Source organism: Cherax quadricarinatus, chromosome 29, assembly GCF_038502225.1.
Source record: "Cherax quadricarinatus isolate ZL_2023a chromosome 29, ASM3850222v1, whole genome shotgun sequence".
Taxonomy (NCBI): Eukaryota; Metazoa; Arthropoda; class Malacostraca; order Decapoda; family Parastacidae; genus Cherax; species Cherax quadricarinatus.
The window spans coordinates 3,156,964-3,182,638 of NC_091320.1; the positions used below are offsets into that span (position 1 = coordinate 3,156,964).

The 25,675-nt window shown below is 42.4% G+C and overlaps 1 protein-coding gene across 2 annotated transcripts in view; it reads right to left on the minus strand.

Annotated features, from left to right (window-relative positions):
• Positions 1-2,517: 2,517 nt before the first annotated feature.
• LOC128690484 (uncharacterized) overlaps positions 2,518-25,675 on the minus strand; it is a 429,208-nt gene continuing 406,050 nt past the window's right edge. For both annotated transcript variants that reach the window (XM_070089787.1, XM_070089788.1), the window contains exons 4-5: positions 2,798-2,867; positions 2,518-2,669 (exon numbers count right to left, since the gene is read on the minus strand). In XM_070089787.1, the coding sequence (XP_069945888.1) occupies positions 2,649-2,669; positions 2,798-2,867 (91 nt within the window). In that variant the 3' untranslated portion in view covers positions 2,518-2,648. The remainder of the gene's footprint in view (positions 2,670-2,797; positions 2,868-25,675) is intronic.

The following is a 25,675-nucleotide window of genomic DNA, read 5'->3' on the forward strand; positions in this document are numbered from 1 at the left end:
TGCTACCTTTACAACTAGAAGCTTAGCCATCTACCTCAGTGCTACCTTCCCAACTAAAAGCTTAGCTATCTACCTCAGTGCTACCTTTACAACTAGAAGCTTAGCCATCTACCTCAGTGCTACCTTACCAACTAGAAGCTTAGCTATCTACCTCAGTGCTACCTTCCCAACTAGAAGCTTAGCTATCTACCTCAGTGCTACCTTCCCAACTAGAAGCTTAGCTATTTACCTTAGTGCTACCTTCCCAACTAGAAGCTTAGCCATCTACCTCAGTGCTACCTTCCCAACTAGAAGCTTAGCCATCTGCCTCAGTGCTACCTTCCCAACTAGAAGCTTAGCTATTTACCTTAGTGCTACCTTCCCAACTAGAAGCTTAGCCATCTACCTCAGTGCTACCTTCCCAACTAGAAGCTTAGCCATCTACCTCAGTGCTACCTTCCCAACTAGAAGCTTAGCCATCTACCTCAGTGCTACCTTCCCAACTAGAAGCTTAGCTATCTACCTCAGTGCTACCTTCCCAACTAGAAGCTTAGCTATCTACCTCAGTGCTACCTTCCCAACTAGAAGCTTAGCCATCTACCTCAGTGCTACCTTCCCAACTAGAAGCTTAGCCATCTACCTCAGTGCTACCTTCCCAACTAGAAGCTTAGCCATCTACCTCAGTGCTACCTTCCCAACTAGAAGCTTAGCCATCTACCTCAGTGCTACCTTCCCAACTAGAAGCTTAGCCATCTACCTCAGTGCTACCTTCCCAACTAGAAGCTTAGCCATCTACCTCAGTGCTACCTTCCCAACTAGAAGCTTAGCCATCTACCTCAGTGCTACCTTCCCAACTAGAAGCTTAGCCATCTACCTCAGTGCTACCTTCCCAACTAGAAGCTTAGCCATCTACCTCAGTGCTACCTTCCCAACTAAAAGCTTAGCTATCTACCTCAGTGCTACCTTTACAACTAGAAGCTTAGCCATCTACCTCAGTGCTACCTTCCCAACTAGAAGCTTAGCCATCTACCTCAGTGCTACCTTCCCAACTAGAAGCTTAGCCATCTGCCTCAGTGCTACCTTCCCAACTAGAAGCTTAGCCATCTGCCTCAGTCATTCCTTCAGATGACTAGAAAACTTAGAGCATTTATGCTGAATCTTCCCTCAGAGTTTCAGTAAAATCGAACCATTCATCAGAGCCTAAAGTTACTTTCACCAGAAATTAAGAAAATCCCCCAGTTTTAATATCCAATACATCTGTCTTCTGTTGCTTTTATATGGCGAGTCTCCTTTATACATTATCAGATCACTAAGATCCACAACACCGAATTCATAGTGTTCGTTTATTATTATTATTATTATTATTATTATTATTATTATTATTATTATTATTATTGCCAGGTATTTCAGAGAGAGCAAGCCTTAAGTAGTTGCCAGAATTTGTTTTCATTTTTTCTTCTTCCTTTAACCTTTCGTTTTTACGCCACGAGAAAACCTCATCATCCATGAAAAAAAAACCATGTGCCTGAACCAGCAAGTTGTAAGCTACATTGTTCTCTCCATCAACTAACTTTCTCCAAGCACTTCCTTCATAACTTCGGAAACCCTTTTGCAATCGCCTTTCCAATTTTCAACTCTGGTCAGCTAATAATAAGCGACGGTTGGTGGAACATTCGGCTAGTGCACTAACCCTCTACTCGATTTTTATACAGACACTTCCAGAAATTGGTTTCCGTGACATAAATTCAGAAAGGTTCTTGTGGGCAGCTTTAAAAATTTCAACACCCCGAGTGTCTTACTTCAAAGATGGCTGATGTTTACGGTCCTGTGCCGGTGCTATTTCTAAATTTTTAATCTGGAAATGGTACAGTAATATTTTGCATTACAAAAACTAAATTATGTTTCCTGTGAATTATGGTGGGAAGGTACCTAGTGCTGGTGAGAAGGTTTGTGGTCACAGACACGACGGGATTTACTCTCATTGCTTGTATCGAATTTTCATGCCTAGCTAGCATGCACAGGCGCTATGTGACCCCTACTGCTTTGCTGCTTTCCTGATTAGAATAAATCAGTTGTGAAGGGTATCGATCTTTAATGGTTGATACATCATATGAAATATTAAACATGTCTTGGATGTTGCCTGTGTATGTGCTTTTTTTTTGAGCAACAATTAGCTGGAGAATGCATCTTCCGGCAAGTTTTAAACTTTTTGTGTGAATTTTTTTTTCCCTCAAAGAAAGTCTTTTCTTAATTCAAGACTGTGCAAGTCTTAATATTTAAACTTGTTCTTTTGAAATAACTGAAGAATGCTTCTATCGATCAGAAATAAACCACAGTGTTTGACTTAAATATACATAATGTGCTTTTATATGTGTCTATGGCATCTATGTGCCCTCAAGGGCACATAAATGCCATACATCCCTACATCGATCATACATCCCTGAAACACGAGAAAGACGCACCATACAACACTACCTAATGCTAGTACTGATTGAACTATAATGAAATTAAACATGCATGATAAATATCTACCTGTGTAATGTATTAAACGACAGATTTCACGAGCCCCGGAACACAGCCCCAGCCAGCGCTCCCGGGGACAAAGTTTTGCCAGAGCTTTATGGCAGACGCTAGAGTGAGCAGATCACTCGGCCAAGCAACTCCCAGAGTCAGCAGGAAAACTCACATCTCTGAAAGATTTCGTTGAAATGATTGGTGCTCGGGGATGTAACAGGGGAAAGAGGGATGTGACTGGGGAAGAAGAATATGATAGCAATAAAGTGGAATAAACAGGATACAGAGAAAGATACAATCCCACCTTTTTTTTTTGTATATTCAGCTCATTCTTCCACGTACTCAGTGATGAGTGTTCACCCACGACCACACACCTGAAATTACAGGTAAATACATTCGTGAGGATTTTTCATTCATCAAAATTATTACTACATATATATATATATATATATATATATATATATATATATATATATATATATATATATATATATATATATATATAATTATTATTATTATTACCACCAACGAGTGGTACTGAATCAATAGCAACACTACGACTAGCCGAGGATTTGAACATGTATATATACATACATACATACATGCATACATATATATAAATAAATTGATATTATTATTATTAATCACTAACAGAGTTAACTACTCTCAAAGGCATCATCAACTTACAGAGGTGCTGGAGAAACTCTTCCAGTGTGACTGAAAAAAATGTATGAAAGGTGACCTGAACCTTTGACTCACCTGGCGAGATTAATTGACCTTGCATTTACCTGATGATACGTTCACGTCCATTATTCATTTCTTGCCCCTCTAGTTTAAAAAGACGATATAATTAAATGTTAGAGGGGGTGCTGTAAGAGGTTATAGAATATGGTGCAGTGATGCACAGCCTCCTGCCAGACGCTGCTTACCATGATATACGGAATCAAAAATTGGATCATGAATGATGTTGCAGCTGGTTCAAGGATGTTGCAGCTGGTTCAAGGATGTTGCAGCTGGTTCAAGGATGTTGCAGCTGGTTCAAGGATGTTGCAGCTGATACACGAACGCTAGAGAGCGTTTCACAACACATTATACATTCTGATGTAATATGAGGAACGCGAAGTGATGGGTGAAATATAGTTGTGTGTGGTAGCATCGGCAATCACATCCCCCTGATGGGTAAATTATGGCTGTGTCTGACATCAACAATCACATCCCCCTGATGGGTAAATTATGGCTGTGTCTGACATCAACAATCACATCCCCCTGATGGGTAAATTATGGCTGTGTCTGACATCAACAATCACATCCCCCTGATGGGTAAATTATGGCTGTGTCTGACATCAACAATCACATCCCCCTGATGGGTAAATTATGGCTGTGTCTGACATCAACAATCACATCCCCCTGATGGGTAAATTATGGCTGTGTCTGACATCAACAATCACATCCCCCTGATGGGTAAATTATGGCTGTGTCTGACATCAACAATCACATCCCCCTGATGGGTAAATTATGGCTGTGTCTGACATCAACAATCACATCCCCCTGATGGGTAAATTATGGCTGTGTCTGACATCAACAATCACATCCCCCTGATGGGTAAATTATGGCTGTGTCTGACAACATCAACAATCACATCCCCCTGATGGGTAAATTATGGCTGTGTCTGACAACATCAACAGTCACAGCCCCCTGATGGGTAAATTATGGCTGTGTCTGACATCAACAACCACATCCCCCTGATGGGTAAATTATGGCTGTGTCTGACATCAACAATCACATCCCCCTGATGGGTAAATTATGGCTGTGTCTGACAACATCAACAGTCACAGCCCCCTGATGGGTAAATTATGGCTGTGTCTGACAACATCAACAACCACATCCCCCTGATGGGTAAATTATGGCTGTGTCTGACATCAACAATCACATCCCCCTGATGGGTAAATTATGGCTGTGTCTGACAACATCAACAGTCACATGGCTGTGTCTGCCCCCTGATGGGTAAATTATGGCTGTGTCTGACATCAACAATCACACTGATGGGTAAATTATGGCTGTGTCTGACATCAACAATCACATCCCCCTGATGGGTAAATTATGGCTGTGTCTGACAACATCAACAACCACATCCCCCTGATGGGTAAATTATGGCTGTGTCTGACATCAACAATCACATCCCCCTGATGGGTAAATTATGGCTGTGTCTGACAACATCAACAGTCACATCCCCCTGATGGGTAAAGTATGGCTGTGTCTGACAACATCAACAGTCACAGCCCCCTGATGGGTAAATTATGGCTGTGTCTGACATCAACAACCACATCCCCCTGATGGGTAAATTATGGCTGTGTCTGACATCAACAACCACATCCCCCTGATGGGTAAATTATGGCTGTGTCTGACATCAACAATCACATCCCCCTGATGGGTAAATTATGGCTGTGTCTGACAACATCAACAGTCACATCCCCCTGATGGGTAAATTATGGCTGTGTCTGACATCAACAATCACATCCCCCTGATGGGTAAATTATGGCTGTGTCTGACATCAACAATCACATCCCCCTGGTGGGTAAAGTATGGCTGTGTCTGACAACATCAACAATCACCACATCCCCATGAAGAACACAGTGTTGGTGTTCGTGGCAGCATCTGCAATCAAAATTCCCTAATGGGTGAAGTATTGTTATGTCAGTCTTTGATGAGCTATGTTTTTCTGTATTTGACAGCATCAGCATAACCACATAACCCGATGGGTGCAGTACTGCTGCTCCTGGCAACATCAGCGCAGTCAGCACATCCCATCCTGGGTACAACATTGCTGTGTGTCAGAACAACAGTCACCGCGTCCTCTGAGTATGAGTGTCATCCAAGGACATGGGAGATCAGGCAGACTCTAGGGAGAGGATGTCGCAGGAACACAACAGGGAAGGTGTTGGTGGACTGGGAGAAGTGTTGGAAGAAGGAAGGAGAGAAAGAAAAATAAATATGTTACACCTAGCGTGTATTTCCTGGACATATCCTAGTCATTCAACAGAGGATGGAGGACATGCCCGAAGGAGCCTCCATTAGCGTATCAGCTGTAGACAGTAGCTACTACGCTAATGGGGTAACACCTTGAAGCTGTCTATTAGCACTTTACACGAGATACCGCGAATTAATACGTAGCAATGGTTTAGGGTTCAGACTGCATAATGCGTTTTTAGATATATGTATTCTATAGTCTGGTGGATTCTTATGAATACCTGATATGGTAGATTTAAGCTTATCTCTAAAGATAACAGCTGCTTTGCGTGGTGGAGACGTCATCAACGTATCGTAGACAAGTGACGGTAAAGGGAGACGCATTCTTTTAGGGACGTCATATAGAGTTTAGCAGAGTTAGCGTTGACTGCTGACTTCACAGCCACGGCGTATTTCTATCTGTAAATGGTGAATATCAATGGTATACAGTACCGACAAGGTGATATATTAGACACATATACAACATTTGGGTATCTTTACCATGCAGATGTTTCGCCAAACGTCTACGTAGTAAAGATACCGAAATGTTACACGTGTTTCTAATTTATCATCTGTAGAAGGTGTTACTGAATGAAGACATTTGAAGTTAATGCAAAGTTTGATGAGGAACCGTTTAAAGGCAGCAACTCATACCTACTCATCTCACACATAATAAATAAAAACACGCCATTCAATTTCTCAACTGACGCTTTGTCACCTTTTTTTCCTCCCAATTCCAGTCCAGATAACATGTTCTGTTTACCTAAAATCCACAAGTTCAGCATTCCCTGGAAACCCAGTAACATCCTGAATTGACAGCAGCATTCTGCACGGCTTGGCAGGTATCCTTGCCAAGAATATGTCAAAATTAAATAAAAAAAAGGCATAATACCGTGACTGGAACGATACACAAATAACCCGCACATAAAAGAGAGAAGCTTACGACGACGTTTCGGTCCGACTTGGACCATTTACAAAGTCACACTAACCAGAAGTGGAGCAGGACGGCTATATATAGGCAGGAAGAGGTGGTGGTAGTATTGGTAGTAACTACCAATACTTGTGAGACCTACTCATCAGGGTCAAAATCATCACCCTGATAAAACAAAAAAAATAGCCAACCTCGATGTGAATGGGATGAAGACACCTCATCCATTCTTAGAATCATAAATGGAAAGAAAAGCATATTAAAACAGAAAAAAATATGAGCAATTGGAGAATTTAAAATGGAAAAATCATTCAATTTCCCTAATGAAACACACTCAAGTATGTAGAATTTCGCAGCTGAGCTAAGATAACGAGAAAGTAGAATGTAATTTTTGAAAGTGAATCAAAGTTAAGATATGTAAATATGCAAGACCGGGCCGCGGGGGCGTTGACCCCCGGAACTCTCTCCAGATAAACTCTCCAGATAAGTGTTATGGGGTGTTGAAGACTGTCTCTGATCCATAGTGTTCAAATGTATCAGAAGATCCAGTCAGCATTATAAACTAAAGACAGACACCCGAGGTATAATAGGCATGATGTGGGAAAGAGACACTTACGTACTCTTCTGGACATTTATTATAGGACTGAAGTCACTCGTGGCGAAATGTTTCGTATAATAAATATTCTGAACTAGACATAAGCGTTTTTTTCCACATGTTGTCGGTATCACCAGACCATTTCTCAATAAGCATGAGCTCTAATGAGAGGAACACGACAGTCAACAAGGTGTAGGTAGGTAGTTAGGTAGGTAGTTAGTACATTCGCCGGTATAATCGCCCGGCCCGGGCCTTTTCCCATTATTATTATTATAATAAAAAAGAAGCGCTAAGCCACAAGGGCTATACAGCGGGCCTTTTACCAGAGGTGGCCCGGCCTTGGCTCCCTGTCGTGTCTCTCAGGCCAATGTTTGCCATGGGAGCAGCTGTCTTCTGGGACCAGCTGTCTCCAGGCCTAGCCCCATTCCCTGCCCCCACGGGGCTCGGAGGGAGAAGCTAGGCACTTTGGGCTGTGAGATACGGTGACCCAAGCTGCAGCCTTCTATAAATGATGTAGCGGAGTAGATGATTCACAACTTGTCGCCAGAGTCATGCAACTCATCTGAGCCCTCTGGGGTCTTCCTGGCTCAAACAAAACACTCGGGGTCATGAAGAAAAACATAGAGCGGCCAATTATTTCACAGAGGAGCGAATTCCCACGAGCATCAGAGATGGGTAGAGCAGTGACTCATGTTATCCAGTACTGCATATGACCTACCACCTCAGAGAGCAGTGTGGTGAGAGGCAGGTAGCACGGTGCTGGAATCTGTCTTTCACAACACACGAGAATAACTCACACCAGTCATACATACACTGCAGCATATGGGCGCCTGGCAAACCTGAGAATAGCATTCCGATACTTTAGTTAGGAATCGTTCTAGACTCTGTTCACCGTGTACGTCAGGCCCATACTGGAGTATGCAGCACCAGTTTGAAACCCACACCTGGTCATGCACGTCAAGAAATTAGAGAAATTGCAAAGGTTTGCAACAAGGCTAATACCAGAGCTAAAGGGAATGTCCTATGAAGCAAGGTTAAGGGAAATCGGAATGACGACACTGGAGGACAGGAGGGTCAGGGGAGACAAGATAACGACATACAAAATTCTGCGAGGAATTGACAAGGTGGACAGAGACAGGATGTTTCAGAGATGGGACACAGAAACAAGGGGTCACAATTAGAAGCTGAAGACTCATATGAGTCAAAGAGATGTTAGGAAGTATTTCTTTAGTCATAGAGTTGTCAGGAAGTGAAATAGTCTGGCAAGTGATATAATGGAGGCAGGAACCATACATAGTTTTAAGACAAGATATGATAAAGCTCATGGAGCAGGGAGAGAGAGAACCTAGTAGCGATCAGCGAAGAGGCGGTGCCAGGTGCTATGTATCGACCCCTGCAACCACAAACAGGTGAGTACAGAATTATGCACAACTGCATAAACGTTTCCCCTCACACTCGACGTCACAACATTACTCACCGAAGTCCCTACTGACCAAGCTACTGATTGACACTGAGGGTAACGCCAGTTAGGGTCCTTCCTTTACACTGTCAAACATTTCTAGACCTCACCGAAATTTGTAGTGATTTCAATTGCTTTATTTCCACCAACACCTAAAGACAAAATTACATCATAACATAGAGTCACCATTTAGTACCGTCCTTGAAACCCACTACACAGAGTCTATAGAAGGAGAACGATTCTCAAAAGAAAAACATTCTTCGAAACCAGCCTTAACACAGAGTAACCTTCACTTTAGTTCACACCGAAGAAGTCAATATCATTCTGTTTGTTGACGTCGCGCTTTTTAGACTAATAGTTGGAATTAAAGTCTACTGTGATCATGCTAGCAAAGACTACGTAATGCACTTCCTAAATCACTTTAAAAATATCAAATGTGGGAGTTCTGATTCTTAGTGCAAGCTTACAATACAGAAACTACACCCAGGAAGCATCGTAGTTGCTAATAATCAGTTGCGTATCTCATCTGGGATAACAGATCACAAACTACTTTCAGCACCCTAAAATGATTATTGGAACAGACGACACATTTTCCCCTTAGGAAGCAATGCAGATACATCGTCACATTGATTTCAAGAGCGGAACTAATGTCACCAACATTACCTCCAAAACTATTAAAGATTTCACGAGAACAAGACACAGTTGTCAGGATAATAATGTTCTACTACCACACTGTGGTCTATTCTCAGTGCTAGTTGGGACAACAGACTCTGGTGAAGCTACACTCAAGAATTCAAGAACACCAACAGGCTTGTAGGACCTACAACACCAACAGACTTGTAGGACCTACAACACCAACAGACTTGTAGGACCTACAACACCAACAGACTTGTAGGACCTACAACACCAACAGGCTTGGAGGACCTACAACACCAACAACGCATGAATAGTACATTTCGGATTTTTTATACTCTCCGAGCCCTAAGGCATGGAAAGCCATTAAACACGTATTAATCAAAAGCAACAGGACCAGAAAATGTCTAGGAATAGCTTTAATTAATACGTACAGGAAACAACAGTGAACATATGTAACGACAGGGACTCAGTTGACAGTTCATTAACAATGACCAGTGTGGTCATTGTTGCTGTCCACCCACCCAAGATTCTTCACACCACAATGATTTCATTCACTTCACCTCTTCCTCCTCGGAAAACACACACACACACACACACACACACACACACACACACACACATACACATACACACACACACACACACACACACAGTGTTTGGTTTTTGTTGGATTGTGTGGTTATGTGGGCTAAGGCGTCATGTGATTTTCGCTCACCACAAGGCAGGGCCAAAACTACATGGGTTCGAATCCTCGGCCAGTCGCAGTGTTGTTATTGATTTAATACCACTTGTTCGTGGTCACATCTATATATATATATATATATATATATATATATATATATATATATATATATATATATATATATATATGTGTATATGTGTGTGTGTCGTGCCGAATATGTAAAACTGGTCAATTAGCAAGAACTCATTTAAAATTAAGTCCTTTCTAAAATTTTCTCTTATACGTTTAAAGATATATTTTTTTCATTAATGTTGATGTAAAAATTTATAATTTTGCACCAAAAGGAACTTAGAAAACTTACCTAACCTTATTATAACAAGAACAATTTATTTTAGCCTAACCCAACTAAATATATTTTAGATTTGTTTACAATAATTTAATACTAAACAAACACAGTGAAATATATATTTTTTGTTAGGTTCAGAATGATTTTGGCGAAATTATTGCATACACAAATTTTCACTTGTCCTATATGGCAAGATGAGCGTTGCTATTTAAGCCACGATGGCAGGTTCTGCCTATTCGGCACGACATATATATATATATATATATATATATATATATATATATATATATATATATATATATGTGTGTGTATATGTGTGTGTGCGCGTGTGTGTGTGTGTGTGTGTGTGTATGTGTGTATATGTGTGTGTGTGTGTGTGTGTGTGTGTGTATATATGTGTGTGTGTGTGTGTGTGTGTGTGTGTGTGTGTGTGTGTGTGTGTGTGTGTGTGTGTGTGTGTGTGTGTTTTCCGAGGGTCGAGTCACAGTTCCTGGCCCCACCTCTTCACTGATCGCTACTAGGTCCTCTCTCTCTCTTCTCCATGAGCTTCATCGTATCTCTTCTTAAATCTAAGTATGGTTCCTGCCTCCAGTACATCACTCTCCAGAGTATTCCACTTCCTGACAACTCTATGTCAATTCCTCTCAGTATTTTGTATGTCGTTATTATGTCCCATTTATCTCTCCTGTTCTCCAGCGTCGTCAGGTCGATTTACCTTAACCTCTCCTCGTAGGACATATCCCTTACCTTCAGGACTAGTCTTGTTGCAAACCTTTGCACTTTCTCAAACTTCTTGACGTGCATGACAAAGTATGGGTTCTATACTGGTGCTGCATGCTCCACTATGGGCCTGGCCTACACGGTGTACAGAGCCTTGAACGATTCCTTGCTAAGGTGTCGAAACGCTTTTCATAGGTTTGCCAGGCGCTCCTATGCTCCAGCAGATATCTGGTTGATGTGCGCCTCAGGAGATGTGCTCGGTATTATACTCGCTCCGAGATCCTTTTTCTTGAGTGAGGTTTGCGGTCTTTGGCCCCCCTAGCCTGTACTCTGTCTGCGGTCTTTTCTGACCTTCCCCAATCTTCATGACTTTGCACTTTGTGAGGTTAAACTCCAAGAACCAGTTGCTGGACCAGCCATGCAGCCTGTCTAGATCCATTTGTAGTTCTGCCTGGTCTTCATCCACTTGAATTCTTCGCATTTGTTTCATGTCGTCTGCAAACAAGGACACTTCTGAATTTATATCTTCTGTCAAGTCATTCACATATACCACAAACAGCACCGGCCCTAGGACTGGCCCTGTGACGAACGGGGTTTCCATTAGGACTGGCCCTTATGGAACCCCGTTCGTCACAGGCGCCCACTCTGACACCTCACTTCCTTTGTAGCTACCGTCAATTCCTCTGCCGCAACTGTCACTTTCTCTGCTACTACCGTCACTTCCTCTACCGCAGCATCCAGCCAAGAGCAACAATACCTGCCGAAACAACTAGTTACAAAGGATCTTTGTGTTCTGCAATATAATAAGGTCAGCAGCGATCATTGTTTCTCTAATAAAGCTTTTGTGAATCTCAATGTGCCCTGGCTAAAAATGCTCAGCTGGTGAAAACTTCACCTGTACTGGCACAAGTTTTCTACCGACTGAAATGTTATGGTGAATAGAATATGGAGAGGCGGAGCGACAGTCCACGTCCTCTGTTATACATCATTATTCTCTCAACCTTTTTTCTTACAGAATACTGAGGATCAATACTAGCCGTATTCCTTATGTATATATATATATATATATATATATATATATATATATATATATATATATATATATATATACAGACACGCACATGCATATGTATATATATATACATACATGTAGGTTTTTCTCTTTTTTCTACATAGCTCTTGTTCTTCTTTATTTCTTCTATTGTCCATGGGGAAGTGGAAAAGAATCTTTCCTCCGTAAGCCATGCGTGTCGTATGAGGCGACTAAAATGCCGGGAGCAATGGGCTAGTAACCCCTTCTGTAGACATTTGCTAAAAAAGAGAAGAAGAAAAACTTTATAAAACTGGGATGCTTGAATGTGCGTGGATGTAGTGCGGATGACAAGAAACAGATGATTGCTGATGTTATGAATGAAAAGAAGTTGGATGTCCTGGCCCTAAGCGAAACAAAGCTGAAGGAGGTAGGGGAGTTTCGGTGGGGGGAAATAAATGGGATTAAATCCGGAGTATCTGAGAGAGTTAGAGCTAAGGAAGGGGTAGCAGTAATATTGAAGGTTCAGTTATGGAAGGAGAAAGGAGAATATGAATGTGTAAATTCAAGAATTATGTGGATTAAAGTAAAGGTTGGATGCGAAAAGTGGGTCATAATAAGCGTGTATGCACCTGGAGAAGAGAGGAATGTAGAGGAGAGAGAGAGATTTTCGGAGATGTTAAGTGAATGTATAGGAACCTTTGAACCAAGTGAGAGAGTAATTGTGGTAGGGGACCTGAATGCTAAAGTAGGAGAAACTTTTAGAGAGGGTGTGGTAGGTAAGTTTCGGGTGCCAGGTGTAAATGATAATGGGAGCCCTTTGAACTTTGTATAGAAAGGAGTTTAGTTATAGGCAATACATATTTTAAGAAAAAGAGGATAAATAAGTATACAAGATATGATGTAGTTTGTTGGATTATGTATTGGTAGATAAAAGACTGTTGAGTAGACTTCAGGATGTACATGTTTATAGAGGGGCCACAGATATATCAGATCACTTTCTAGTTGTAGCTACGCTGAGAGTAAAAGGTAGATGGGATACAAGAAGAATAGAAGCATCAGGGAAGACAGAGGTGAAGGTTTATAAACTAAAAGAGGAGGCAGTTAGGGTAAGATATAAACAGCTATTGGAGGATAGATGGGCTAATGAGAGCATAGGCAATGGGGTCGAAGAGGTATGGGGTAGGTTTAAAAATGTAGTTTTAGAGTGTTCAGCAGAAGTTTGTGGTTACAGGAAAGTGGGTGCAGGAGGGAAGAGGAGCGATTGGTGGAATGATGATGTAAAGAGAGTAGTAAGGGAGAAAAAGTTAGCATATGAGAAGTTTTTACAAAGTAGAAGTGATGCAAGGAGGGAAGAGTATATGGAGAAAAAGAGAGAAGGTAAGTGAGTGGTGAAGCAATGTGAAAAGAGAGCAAATGAGAGAGTGGGTGAGATGTTATCAACAAATTTTGTTGAAAATAAGAAAAGGTTTTGGAATGAGATTAACAAGTTAAGGAAGCCTATGGGAACAAATGGATTTGTCAGTTAAAAATAGGAGAGTTATTAAATGGAGAGTTAGAGGTATTGGGAAGATGGAGGGAATATTTTGAGGAATTGTTAAATGTTGATGAAGATAGGGAAGCTGTGATTTCGTGTATAGGGCAAGGAGGAATAACATCTTGTAGGAGTGAGGAAGAGCCAGTTGTGAGTGTGGGGGAAGTTCGTGAGGCAGTAGGTAAAATGAAAGGGGGTAAGGGAGCCGGGATTGATGGGATAAAGATAGAAACGTTAAAAGCAGGTGGGGATATAGTTTTGGAGTGGTTGGTGCAATTATTTAATAAATGTATGGAAGAGGGTAAGGTACCTAGGGATTGGCAGAGAGCATGCATAGTTCCTTTGTATAAAGGCAAAGGGGACAAAAGAGAGTGCAAAAATTATAGGGGAATAATTCTGTTGAGTATACCTGGTAAAGTGTATGGTAGAGTTATTATTCAAAGAATTAAGAGTAAGACGGAGAATAGGATAGCAGATGAACAAGGAGGCTTTAGGAAATGTAGGGGGTGTGTGGACCAGGTGTTTACAGTGAAACATACAAGTGAGCAGTATTTAGATAAGGCTGAAGAGGTTTTTGTGGCATTTATGGATTTGGAAAAGGCGTATGACAGGGTGGATAGGGAAGCAATGAGGCAGATGTTGCAGGTGTATGGTGTACGAGGTATGTTACTGAAAGCAGTGAAGAGTTTTTACGAGGATAGTGAGGCTCAAGTTTGAGTATGTAGGAAAGAGGGAAATTATTTCCCAGTAAAAGTAGGCCTTAGACAAGGATGTGTGATGTCACCGTGGTTGTTTAATATATTTATAGATGGGGTTGTAAGAGAAGTAAATGCGAGGGTCTTGGGAAGAGGCATGGAGTTAAAAGATAAAGAATCACACATAAAATGGGAGTTGTCACAGTTGCTTTTTGCTGATGACACTGTGCTGTTGGGAGATTGTGAAGAGAAGTTGCAGAGGTTGGTGGATGAATTTGGTAGGGTATGCAAAAGAAGAAAATTAAAAGTGAATACAGGAAAGAGTAAGGTTATGAGGATAACAAAAAGATTAGGTGATGAAAGATTGAATATCAGATTGGAGGGAGAGAGCATGGAGGAGGTGAATGTATTCAGATATTTGGGAGTGGACGTGTCAGCGGATGGGTCTATGAAAGATGAGGTGAATCATAGAATTGATGAGGGGAAAAGGGTGAGCGGTGCACTTAGGAGTCTGTGGAGACAAAGAACTTTGTCCTTGGAGGCAAAGAGGAGAATGTATGGGTGTGAAGCACGGGTGATGAATGTTGCAGCGAGGAGAAGGCTGGAGGCAGTGGAGATGTCATGTCTGAGGGCAATGTGTGGTGTGAATATAATGCAGAGAATTCGTAGTTTGGAAGTTAAGAGGAGGTGCGGGATTACCAAAACTGTTGTCCAGAGGGCTGAGGAAGGGTTGTTGAGGTGGTTCGGACATGTAGAGAGAATGGAGCGAAACAGAATGACTTCAAGAGAGTATCAGTCTGTAGTGGAAGGAAGGCGGGGTAGGGGTCGGCCTAGGAAAGGTTGGAGAGAGGGGGTAAAGGAGGTTTTGTGTGCGAGGGGCTTGGACTTCCAGCAGGCATGCGTGAGCGTGTTTAATAGGAGTGAATGGAGACAAATGGTTTTTAATACTTGACGTGCTGTTGGAGTGTGAGCAAAGTAACATTTATGAAGGGATTCAGGGAAACCGGCAGGCCGGACTTGAGTCCTGGAGATGGGAAGTACAGTGCCTGCACTCTGAAGGAGGGGTGTTAATGTTGCAGTTTAAAAACTGTAGTGTAAAGCACCCTTCTGCCAAGACAGTGATGGAGTGAATGATGGTGAAAGTTTTTCTTTTTCGTGCCACCCTGCCTTGGTGGGAATCGGCCAGTGTGATAATAATAATAAAAAATAATATATATATATATATATATATATATATATATATATATATATATATATATATATATATATATATATATATATATATTTGTTTTCTAGAGAGAAATGGGGAATTTCTTCTGACGTTGGTATTAGTCAAATGATTTTTATTAAAACGAATTAAAAAATGAACAATACCTCGTGACTAGTTAATGGTCCAAGTCGGACCAAAGCGTCTTGAGTTTCATTCTTAAGCATGCTTAAAAATAATAATAATGGCGCACATAGGAGAACTGTCAGGAGAATTGGTTTTCCTTGACCCGAGTGTAAGATATTGACGACCCTCTCAATGGTGTTTTGGGTCCAATGACCGAGGTCTCTCTCTCTCTCTCTCTCTCTCTCTCTCTCTCTCTCTCTTTTCCTTGGCTCACTCACGTAAAAATAACATTAATTAAACTTTAAAGGAAGTGATGCAATTTTTGTCCTTTCATTCGTTTGTAACAGTATGACAAAATATGACAAACTATAACAAAATATGACAAACTATGACAAAATATGACAAACTATGACAAAATATGACAAACTATGACAAAATATGACAAAGTATAACAAAATATGACAAACTATGACAAAATATGACAAACTATGACAAAATATGACAAACTATGATAAAATATGACAAACTATGACAAAATATGACAAACTATGACAAAATATGACAAACTATGACAAAATATGACAAACTATGACAAAATATCACAAGCTATGACAAAATATGACAAACTATGACAAAATATGACAAACTATGACAAAATATGACAAACTATGACAAAATATGACAAACTATGACAAAATATGACAAACTATGATAAAATATGACAAACTATGACAAAATATGACAAACTATGACAAAATATGACAAACTATGACAAAATATGACAAACTATGACAAAATATGACAAACTATGACAAAATATGACAAAATATGACAAAATACGAAGAAATTTTTTTAAACTAAATAAATATAATCAATTTATTGTTAATCTAATAAGAAAATATATTTTAACTTTACATATTTTTGATCTTTTATCCTCAATTATTTTTCAAATTAATGAATTTATGCATTTTTGGCCTGAGACAGTGTTGCCACCTCTGAGACATACTGCAGTGTTGCCACCTCTGAGACACATTGCAGTGTTGCCACCTCTGAGACATACTGCAGTGTTGCCACCTCTGAGACATACTGCAGTGTTGCCACCTCTGAGACATACTGCAGTGTTGCCACCTCTGAGACACATTGCAGTGTTGCCACCTCTGAGACACATTGCAGTGTTGCCACCTCTGAGACACATTGCAGTGTTGCCACCTCTGAGACATACTGCAGTGTTGCCACCTCAGACACATTGCAGTGTTGCCACCTCAGACACATTGCAGTGTTGCCACCTCTGAGACACATTGCAGTGTTGCCACCTCTGAGACACATTGCAGTGTTGCCACCTCTGAGACACACTGCAGTGTTGCCACCTCAGACACATTGCAGTGTTGCCACCTCTGAGACACATTGCAGTGTTGCCAGTGCTCACCTAATTGTACTCCTTTAAATGTGGTTGCAGAGGTCGAGTCACAGCTCCTGGCCCCGCCTCTTCGCTGATCGCTACTTTGAGAGCCATTGCACTATTACCACCTCTGAGAGACATGGCAGTATTGCCACATATAACTGACATGACAGTGTTGCCACTTCTTGGAGACAGAAGAGTGTTGCTACATCTGGGAGATACAGATGACAGTGTTGCCACTTCTGGGAAACAGAACAATGCCACATCTGGGAGATACAGATGACAGTGTTGCCACTTCTGGTAGGAAGAGTGATGCCACATCTGGGAGACACTGATGACAGTGTTGCCACTTCTGGTAGGAAGAGTGATGCCACATCTGGGATACGCAGATGACAGTGTTGCCACTTCTGGGAAACAGAAGAATGCCACATCTGGGAGACACTGATGACAGTGTTGCCACTTCTGGTAGGAAGAGTGATGCCACATCTGGGAGACACAGATAACAGTGTTGCCACTTCTGGGAAACAGAAGAATGCCACAGATGGGAGATACAGATGACAGTGTTGCCACTTCTGGTAGGAAGAGTGATGCCACATCTGGGAGACACAGATAACAGTGTTGCCACTTCTGGGAAACAGAAGAATGCCACAAATGGGAGATACAGATGACAGTGTTGCCACTTCTGGTAGGAAGAGTGATGCCACATCTGGGAGATACAGATGACAGTGTTGCCACTTCTGGGAAACAGAAGAATGCCACAGATGGGAGATACAGATGACAGTGTTGCCACTTCTGGTAGGAAGAGTGATGCCACATCTGGGAGACACAGATAACAGTGTTGCCACTTCTGGGTAACAGAAGAATGCCACATCTGGGAGATACAGATGACAGTGTTGCCACTTCTGGTAGGAAGAGTGATGCCACATCTGGGAGATACAGCTGACAGTGTTGCCACACTTGACAATGACAATAGCAACAAAACAATCTTAAAATCAACAATACAAGAAGTAGAAAAGAGAGGAAAAAGAAGCTGAAGAAGAAAGAGACAAAGAATAAAGAGCAGAGAGTCATAAACAAGAGAAGAACAGAATCTTGTCCTGATAAACTGCTCCCAAAAGGTCGTAATTTCCTATTTTCCTCGTAACACAGATTTAAAATCTGCTCAGTAAATGTGAATTCTCCACAAATTCGAGACCATTTGTGGCGGAGGATGTAGTAAATTAACTGAAAATGTCAAAGTTCATCGGATCCATTGCGTGTATTAATGATTTAGGGACGTGAGCGATGTGTTGTGGAAATTTATGTTGTTTTGTAGAGATACACACGCACGTACGTACATACATACACACACATACAAGAGGCCAGGAACTGTGACTCGACCCCTGCAACCACATCTAAGTGAGTACACACACATGAACACGCATGCGCGCGCACACAAAAATAAACACACACACACACACACACACACACACTGGAACCATACATAGCTTTAAGGGGCCAGGAGCTGAGTCTCGACACCTGCAACCAGAATTAGGTAAACACACACACACACACACACACACACACACACACACACTGGAACCATACATAGCTTTAAGGGGCCAGGAGCTGAGTGTCGACACCTGCAACCAGAATTAGGTAAACAAACACACACACACACACACACACACACACACACACACACATACACACACACACACAAGTGGAGGGGGAAGCAGGAAGGCCAGGACAAATGAAACCAAACTACAGGAAAGGGGACTACACAGGAATGAGGAACTTCCTGAATGAGGTTCAGTGGGACAGAGAACTGGCAGGGAAGCCAGTTAATGAGATGATGGAATATGTAGCAACAAAATGCAAGGAGGCTGAGAGGTTTGTACCCAAGGGTAACAGGAATAATGAAAAAGCCAGGATGAGCCCATGGTTTACCCAAAGGTGCAGGGAGGCAAAAACCAAGTGTGCTAGGGAATGGAAGAAATATAGAAGGCAAAGGACCCAGGAGAATAAGGAGAGCAGTCGTAGAGCCAGAAACGAATATGCACAGATAAGAAGGGAGGCCCAAAGACAATATGAAAACGACATAGCAGCAAAAACCAAATCTGACCCGAAGCTGTTATACAGCCACATCAGGAAGAAAACAACCATTAAGGACCAGGTAATCAGGCTAAGGAAGGAAGGAGGAGAGACAACAAGAAATGACCGTGAAGTATGTGAGGAACTCAACAAGAGATTCAAAGAAGTGTTCACAGAGGAGACAGAAGGGGCTCCAGAAAGACGGAGAGGTGGGGCACACCACCAAGTGCTGGACACAGTGCACACAACCGAGGAAGAAGTGAAGAGGCTTCTGAGTGAGCTAGATACCTCAAAGGCAATGGGGCCAGATAACATCTCTCCATGGGTCCTGAGAGAGGGAGCAGAGGCACTATGTGTACCCCTAACAACAATATTCAATACATCTATCGAAACAGGGAGATTGCCTGAGGCATGGAAGACAGCAAATGTGGTCCCAATCTTTAAAAAAGGAGACAGACATGAAGCACTAAACTACAGACCAGTGTCACTGACATGTATAGCATGCAAAATCATGGAAAAGATTGTCAGGAGAAGAATGGTGGAACATCTAGAAAGGAATGATCTCATCACCAACAGCCAACATGGTTTCAGAGATGGGAAATCCTGTGTCACAAACCTACTGGAGTTCTATGACATGGTGACAGCAGTAAGACAAGAGAGAGAGGGGTGGGTGGATTGCATTTTCTTGGACTGCAAGAAGGCTTTTGACACAGTACCACACAAGAGATTAGTGCAAAAACTGGAGGACCAAGCAGGGGTAACAGGGAAGGTACTGCAATGGATCAGGGAATACTTTTCAGGAAGACAGCAGCGAGTAATGGTACGTGGCGAGGTGTCAGAGTGGGCACCTGTGACCAGCGGGGTCCCACAGGGGTCAGTCCTAGGACCAGTGTTGTTTCTGGTATTTGTGAACGACATGACGGAAGGAATAAACTCCGAGGTGTCCCTGTTTGCAGATGACGTGAAGTTGATGAGAAGAGTTCATTCGATCGAAGACCAGGCAGAACTACAAAGGGATCTGGACAGGCTGCAGACCTGGTCCAGCAACTGTCTCCTGGAGTTCAATCCCACCAAGTGCAAAGTCATGAAGATTGGGGAAGGGCAAAGAAGACCGCAGACGGAGTACAGTCTAGGGGGCCAGAGACTACAAACATCACTCAAGGAAAAAGATCTTGGGGTGAGTATAACACCAGGCACATCTCCTGAAGCGCACATCAACCAAATAACTGCCGCAGCATATGGGCGCCTGGCAAACCTCAGAACAGCATTCCGACATCTTAATAAGGAATCGTTCAGGACCCTGTACACCGTGTACGTTAGGCCCATATTAGAGTATGCGGCACCAGTTTGGAACCCACACCTAGCCAAGCATGTCAAGAAACTAGAGAAAGTGCAAAGGTTTGCAACAAGACTAGTCCCAGAGTTAAGAGGTATGTCCTATGAGGAGAGGTTAAGGGAAATCAACCTGACGACACTGGAGGACAGGAGAGATAGGGGGGACATGATAACGACTTACAAAATACTGAGAGGAATTGACAAGGTGGACAAAGACAGGATGTTCCAGAGACTGGACACAGCAACACGGGGACACAGTTGGAAGCTGAAGACACAGATGAATCAAAGGGATGTTAGGAAGTATTTCTTCAGCCACAGAGTAGTCAGGAAGTGGAATAGTTTGGGAAGCGATGTAGTGGAGGCAGGATCCATACATAGCTTTAAGCAGAGGTATGATAAAGCTCATGGTTCAGGGAGAGTGACCAAGTAGCGACCAGTGAAGAGGCGGGACCAGGAGCTTGGACTCGACCCCCGCAACCTCAACTAGGTGAGTACAGCAAAGACAACATTGTCCTGCAGTAAACCTGCGCTGTGGGAGGATCAAAGACTGGAAACATTAAAGATTCTCATGATAAAAGGAACAAGGAGACATGATAACCAGAGTTAAGGTCTTGGAAGGACTCGCAAGACTAGATAAGGAAGATTTCTTAGTACCATCAACTGCATAAAGAGACCACAAACTGAATACGATGTGGAGAGGAAAGGATAGTAGATTTTTTTTTTTCCAAATAGAGTGGTTGAACAGTGGAATGTTAGGTGAGGAAACAGTGACTGTTGCAACCACTGGAATTTAAAAGAAAGAGATATGATGAACAGCGTATTGAAGATGATACTCCACGAGTATAATACAGGAGCAGCGACTCGACCCATGCAACCACAAATAGGAGAGTACACACACACACAGGAGCAGTGACTCGACCCAGGCAACCACAAATACGTGAGTACACACACACACACACACACACACAACCACACACACACACACACACACACCACACACACACACACACACACACCACACACACACATACACACCACACACACACACACCACACACACACACACACCACACATACACCACACACACAACACACACCACACACACACACACACACAACACACCACACACACACACACACACACACATACACACCACACACCACACACACACCACACACACACACACCACACACACACACCACACACACATACACACACAACACACACCACACACACACACACACACATACACACCACACACACACACCACACACACCACACACCACACACACACCACACACACACACACACACACACAAACACACACACACAAACACACACACACACCACATAATTATTACAAACACAATTGCTCTTGAAAAATGACCAGCACTGGGAACCTCCACGACTTTCCAATCTCGCCAAGTACCTTGCGCAGTGCTTGCTAATGGTTCGTCTCCTTCCAAACCCTTCATTACCATAGCCATTCATAGAGACCCATGGCTGGACACATGTGCAAAACGGCGACATCAAAGTGAATATATGTTTATTGCATGGCCAAACATTCTCAGAGTTTTGGCAATATCGATGGCGAGGCGCAGCGATTTGGTGTTCGTAACTCGTGTGTAATGTTCTTAAGAGGTCTGGACCAGGGGAGCGCAGGATGAATGAATATCTACTGAGAGAGAGAGAGAGAGAGAGAGAGAGAGAGAGAGAGAGAGAGAGAGAGAGAGAGAGAGAGAGAGAGAGAGAGAGAGAGAGAGAGAGAGAGAGAGAGAGAGAATGAATGTGTGTGTATTTGAGTACTGTGATGAATGGTTTGAAAAACCGACAAGTTGAAGATTGAGACACTTATGCAACATATGGGAATCTTTATTCAGGAAACGTTTCGCCACACAGTGGCTTCATCAGTCCAATACAAAGAGGAAGGCGTAAGGAGAGGAGGAGAATGAGGTAATCAGGGTTGAGGGACTGATTACCTCATTCTCCTCCTCTCCTTACGCCTTCCTCTTTGTATTGGACTGATGAAGCCACTGTGTGGCGAAACGTTTCCTGAATAAAGATTCCCATATGTTGCATAAGTGTCTCAATCTTCAATTTGAGTACTGACCTCTTCGGCAGTGCTCAGTGCAGAATCCCAATTTCTTTCATTGTAACTCTCAGCACAAAATATAATTATATTAAACCCCTCCAACACCTCCACTGAAGGAGTTTGTTGAGCTATGTACGGTCTTCCAACTTTGAAGACCTTGTAAAATGCGCTCATATCACAGGTCCCTCGTATGCAGATCACCTCCCTGGATGACCTATATTATGACCCTTACAGAATACTGCAATACCTCGACTTACCGGAACACAGGCTTGTATTTACAACACGAGGCTTGTATTTACAACACGAGGCTTGTATTTACAACACGAGGCTTGTATTTACAACACGAGGCTTGTATTTACAACACTGGGCTTGTATTTACAACACGAGGCTTGTATTTACAACACTGGGCTTGTATTTACAACACGAGGCTTGTATTTACAACACTGGGCTTGTATTTACAACACGAGGCTTGTATTTACAAAACGAGGCTTGTATTTACAACACTGGGCTTGTATTTACAACACGAGGCTTGTATTTACAACACGAGGCTTGTATTTACAACACTGGGCTTGTATTTACAACACGAGGCTTGTATTTACAACACGAGGCTTGTATTTACAACACGAGGCTTGTATTTACAACACGAGGCTTGTATTTACAACACGAGGCTTGTATTTACAACACGAGGCTTGTATTTACAACACTGGGCTTGTATTTACAACACGAGGCTTGTATTTACAACACGAGGCTTGTATTTACAACACTGGGCTTGTATTTACAACACGAGGCTTGTATTTACAACACGAGGCTTGTATTTACAACACGAGGCTTGTATTTACAACACTGGGCTTGTATTTACAACACGAGGCTTGTATTTACAACACGAGGCTTGTATTTACAACACTGGGCTTGTATTTACAACACGAGGCTTGTATTTACAACACGAGGCTTGTATTTACAACACGAGGCTTGTATTTACAACACGAGGCTTGTATTTACAACACGAGGCTTGTATTTACAACACGAGGCTTGTATTTACAACACTGGGCTTGTATTTACAACACGAGGCTTGTATTTACAACACGAAGCTTGTATTTACAACACTGGGCTTGTATTTACAACACGAGGCTTGTATTTACAACACGAGGCTTGTATTTACAACACGAGGCTTGTATTTACAACACGAGGCTTGTATTTACAACACGAGGCTTGTATTTACAACACGAGGCTTGTATTTACAACACGAGGCTTGTATTTACAACACGAGGCTTGTATTTACAACACGAGGCTTGTATTTACAACACGAGGCTTGTATTTACAACACTGGGCTTGTATTTACAACACGAGGCTTGTATTTACAACACGAGGCTTGTATTTACAACACGAGGCTTGTATTTACAACACTGGGCTTGTATTTACAACACTGGGCTTGTATTTACAACACGAGGCTTGTATTTACAACACTGGGATTGTATTTACAACACGAGGCTTGTATTTACAACACTGGGCTTGTATTTACAACACGAGGCTTGTATTTTCAACACTACGCTTGTATTTACAACACTGGGCTTGTATTTACAACACGAGGCTTGTATTTACAACACAGGACTTGAGTTTACAACACACAACTTTCCAACAAACTGTGAAGAAAAGTCTCTTCTTTCAGCCTTGCTGTGAATAATGGTCAGATTGAAGAAAATAAATTATCCAGCCATATGCTTAGTCTGAAAGACGAGACATTAGCTAAGCATGTCCTTGTTGCTGAAAAAAAAACGTACCACGGGCGGAGTTAGAACCCGCCTGCGTGGTATGGTTTAGTTGCAATCGTGTCATTACGATTTCGTGAGTCTTGTTGCTGAAGATGGAAATTAGCGCCAGCCATATCCCGCTTGCTCGAGGCAGAAAATTAGCCGGCCACATTCTGTGGCTCTTGAGCACAAATAGCGGCTCGTCGGTAGTATGTGAGGTTGCCTGCAGATCAGCCTTTGGTATGTACACAAATAACCCGCACATAGGAGAGAGAAGCTTATAGCGTCATCGTAAGTTCCTCTCTCCTATGTGCGGGTTATTTGTGTATTGTACACAAATAACCCGCACATAGAAGAGAGGAGCTTACGACGACATGTCGGTCCGACTTGGACCATTTACAAAGTCACACTAATGAGAAGTAGAGCAGGAAGTAAGGAGGAAGAGCCAGTCAAATACAAAGAAAGGGGAGCACTGCCAGGGAGCTAGGTGCCCACAAGGGAGCTAGGTGCCCACAAGGGAGCTAGGTGCCCACAAGGGAGCTAGGTGCCCACAAGGGAGCTAGGTGCCCACAAGGGAGCTAGGTGCCCACAAGGGAGCTAGGTGCCCACAAGGGAGCTAGGTGCCCACAAGGGAGCTAGGTGCCCACAAGGGAGCTAGGTGCTCACAGAGGGAGATCAAGAACACAGAGGTGAGGGGGAATAATAAAATAAATAATGAAGGAACAGAAACACAAGACAGAAGAAAGACAACCCAGAAGAGAAAAAAGGAAAGAGGAAAGGGGAAGAGGGAGAAGAAGAAAAAGAAGGAATCAGGTTAAGTCAGGAGTGTTATGAAGTTTGGAACATTTTACAATGTGTAAAGTAAAAGGACACAAGTGCAACTAATGTGACATTTATTGTGGCAACGTTTCGCTCTCCAGGAGCTTTATCAAGCCATTACAAACAATACATGGACACAGAGGGTATATAAAGGCTCTGAGTGAGGTGCAATACTAGTGAGGTACCATTTCGATGTTCACTAGTGGTAGTAGTAGTGGTAGTAGTAGTAGTAACAAAAATAATACAATATGGTAGAGCAATTAATTCGTACATGAGTAAAGGGATATAAAAGCTATTACTAGGGTAACATAAAAATAGGTTGGACAAATATAGACTGGAAAGAGGCAGGTTTTTTCAGTGTTCACTCTCTGTAATGTGCTTTGTGTAGTATAACAGGAGAGACTATGTGATGGCAGGGTTCACTGTTTTCAGGAGGATTCTTGCTAAGACTTCGGAGATGGTGAAGCTGCCGTTGTTTTGTTTAACTGTATTCGAAACAGCGATCAGTGCTGATTCAAGGCACTTGCGTCTGCGGAAATTAGTTTCTTTGATCACTAATTGGGCGTCTCTGAATTTCATGAGATGATTGGTGGAATTTCGGTGTTGTACACAGGCGTTGTTTAAGTTATCGTTCCTGCATGCGTAAATGTGTTCATTGAGGCGGGTGTCGAGGTTTCTCGCTGTTTCACCTACGTAGATCTTGTCACAGCCTCCACAGGGTATAGTGTAGACTCCTGCATTGACTGGTTCGT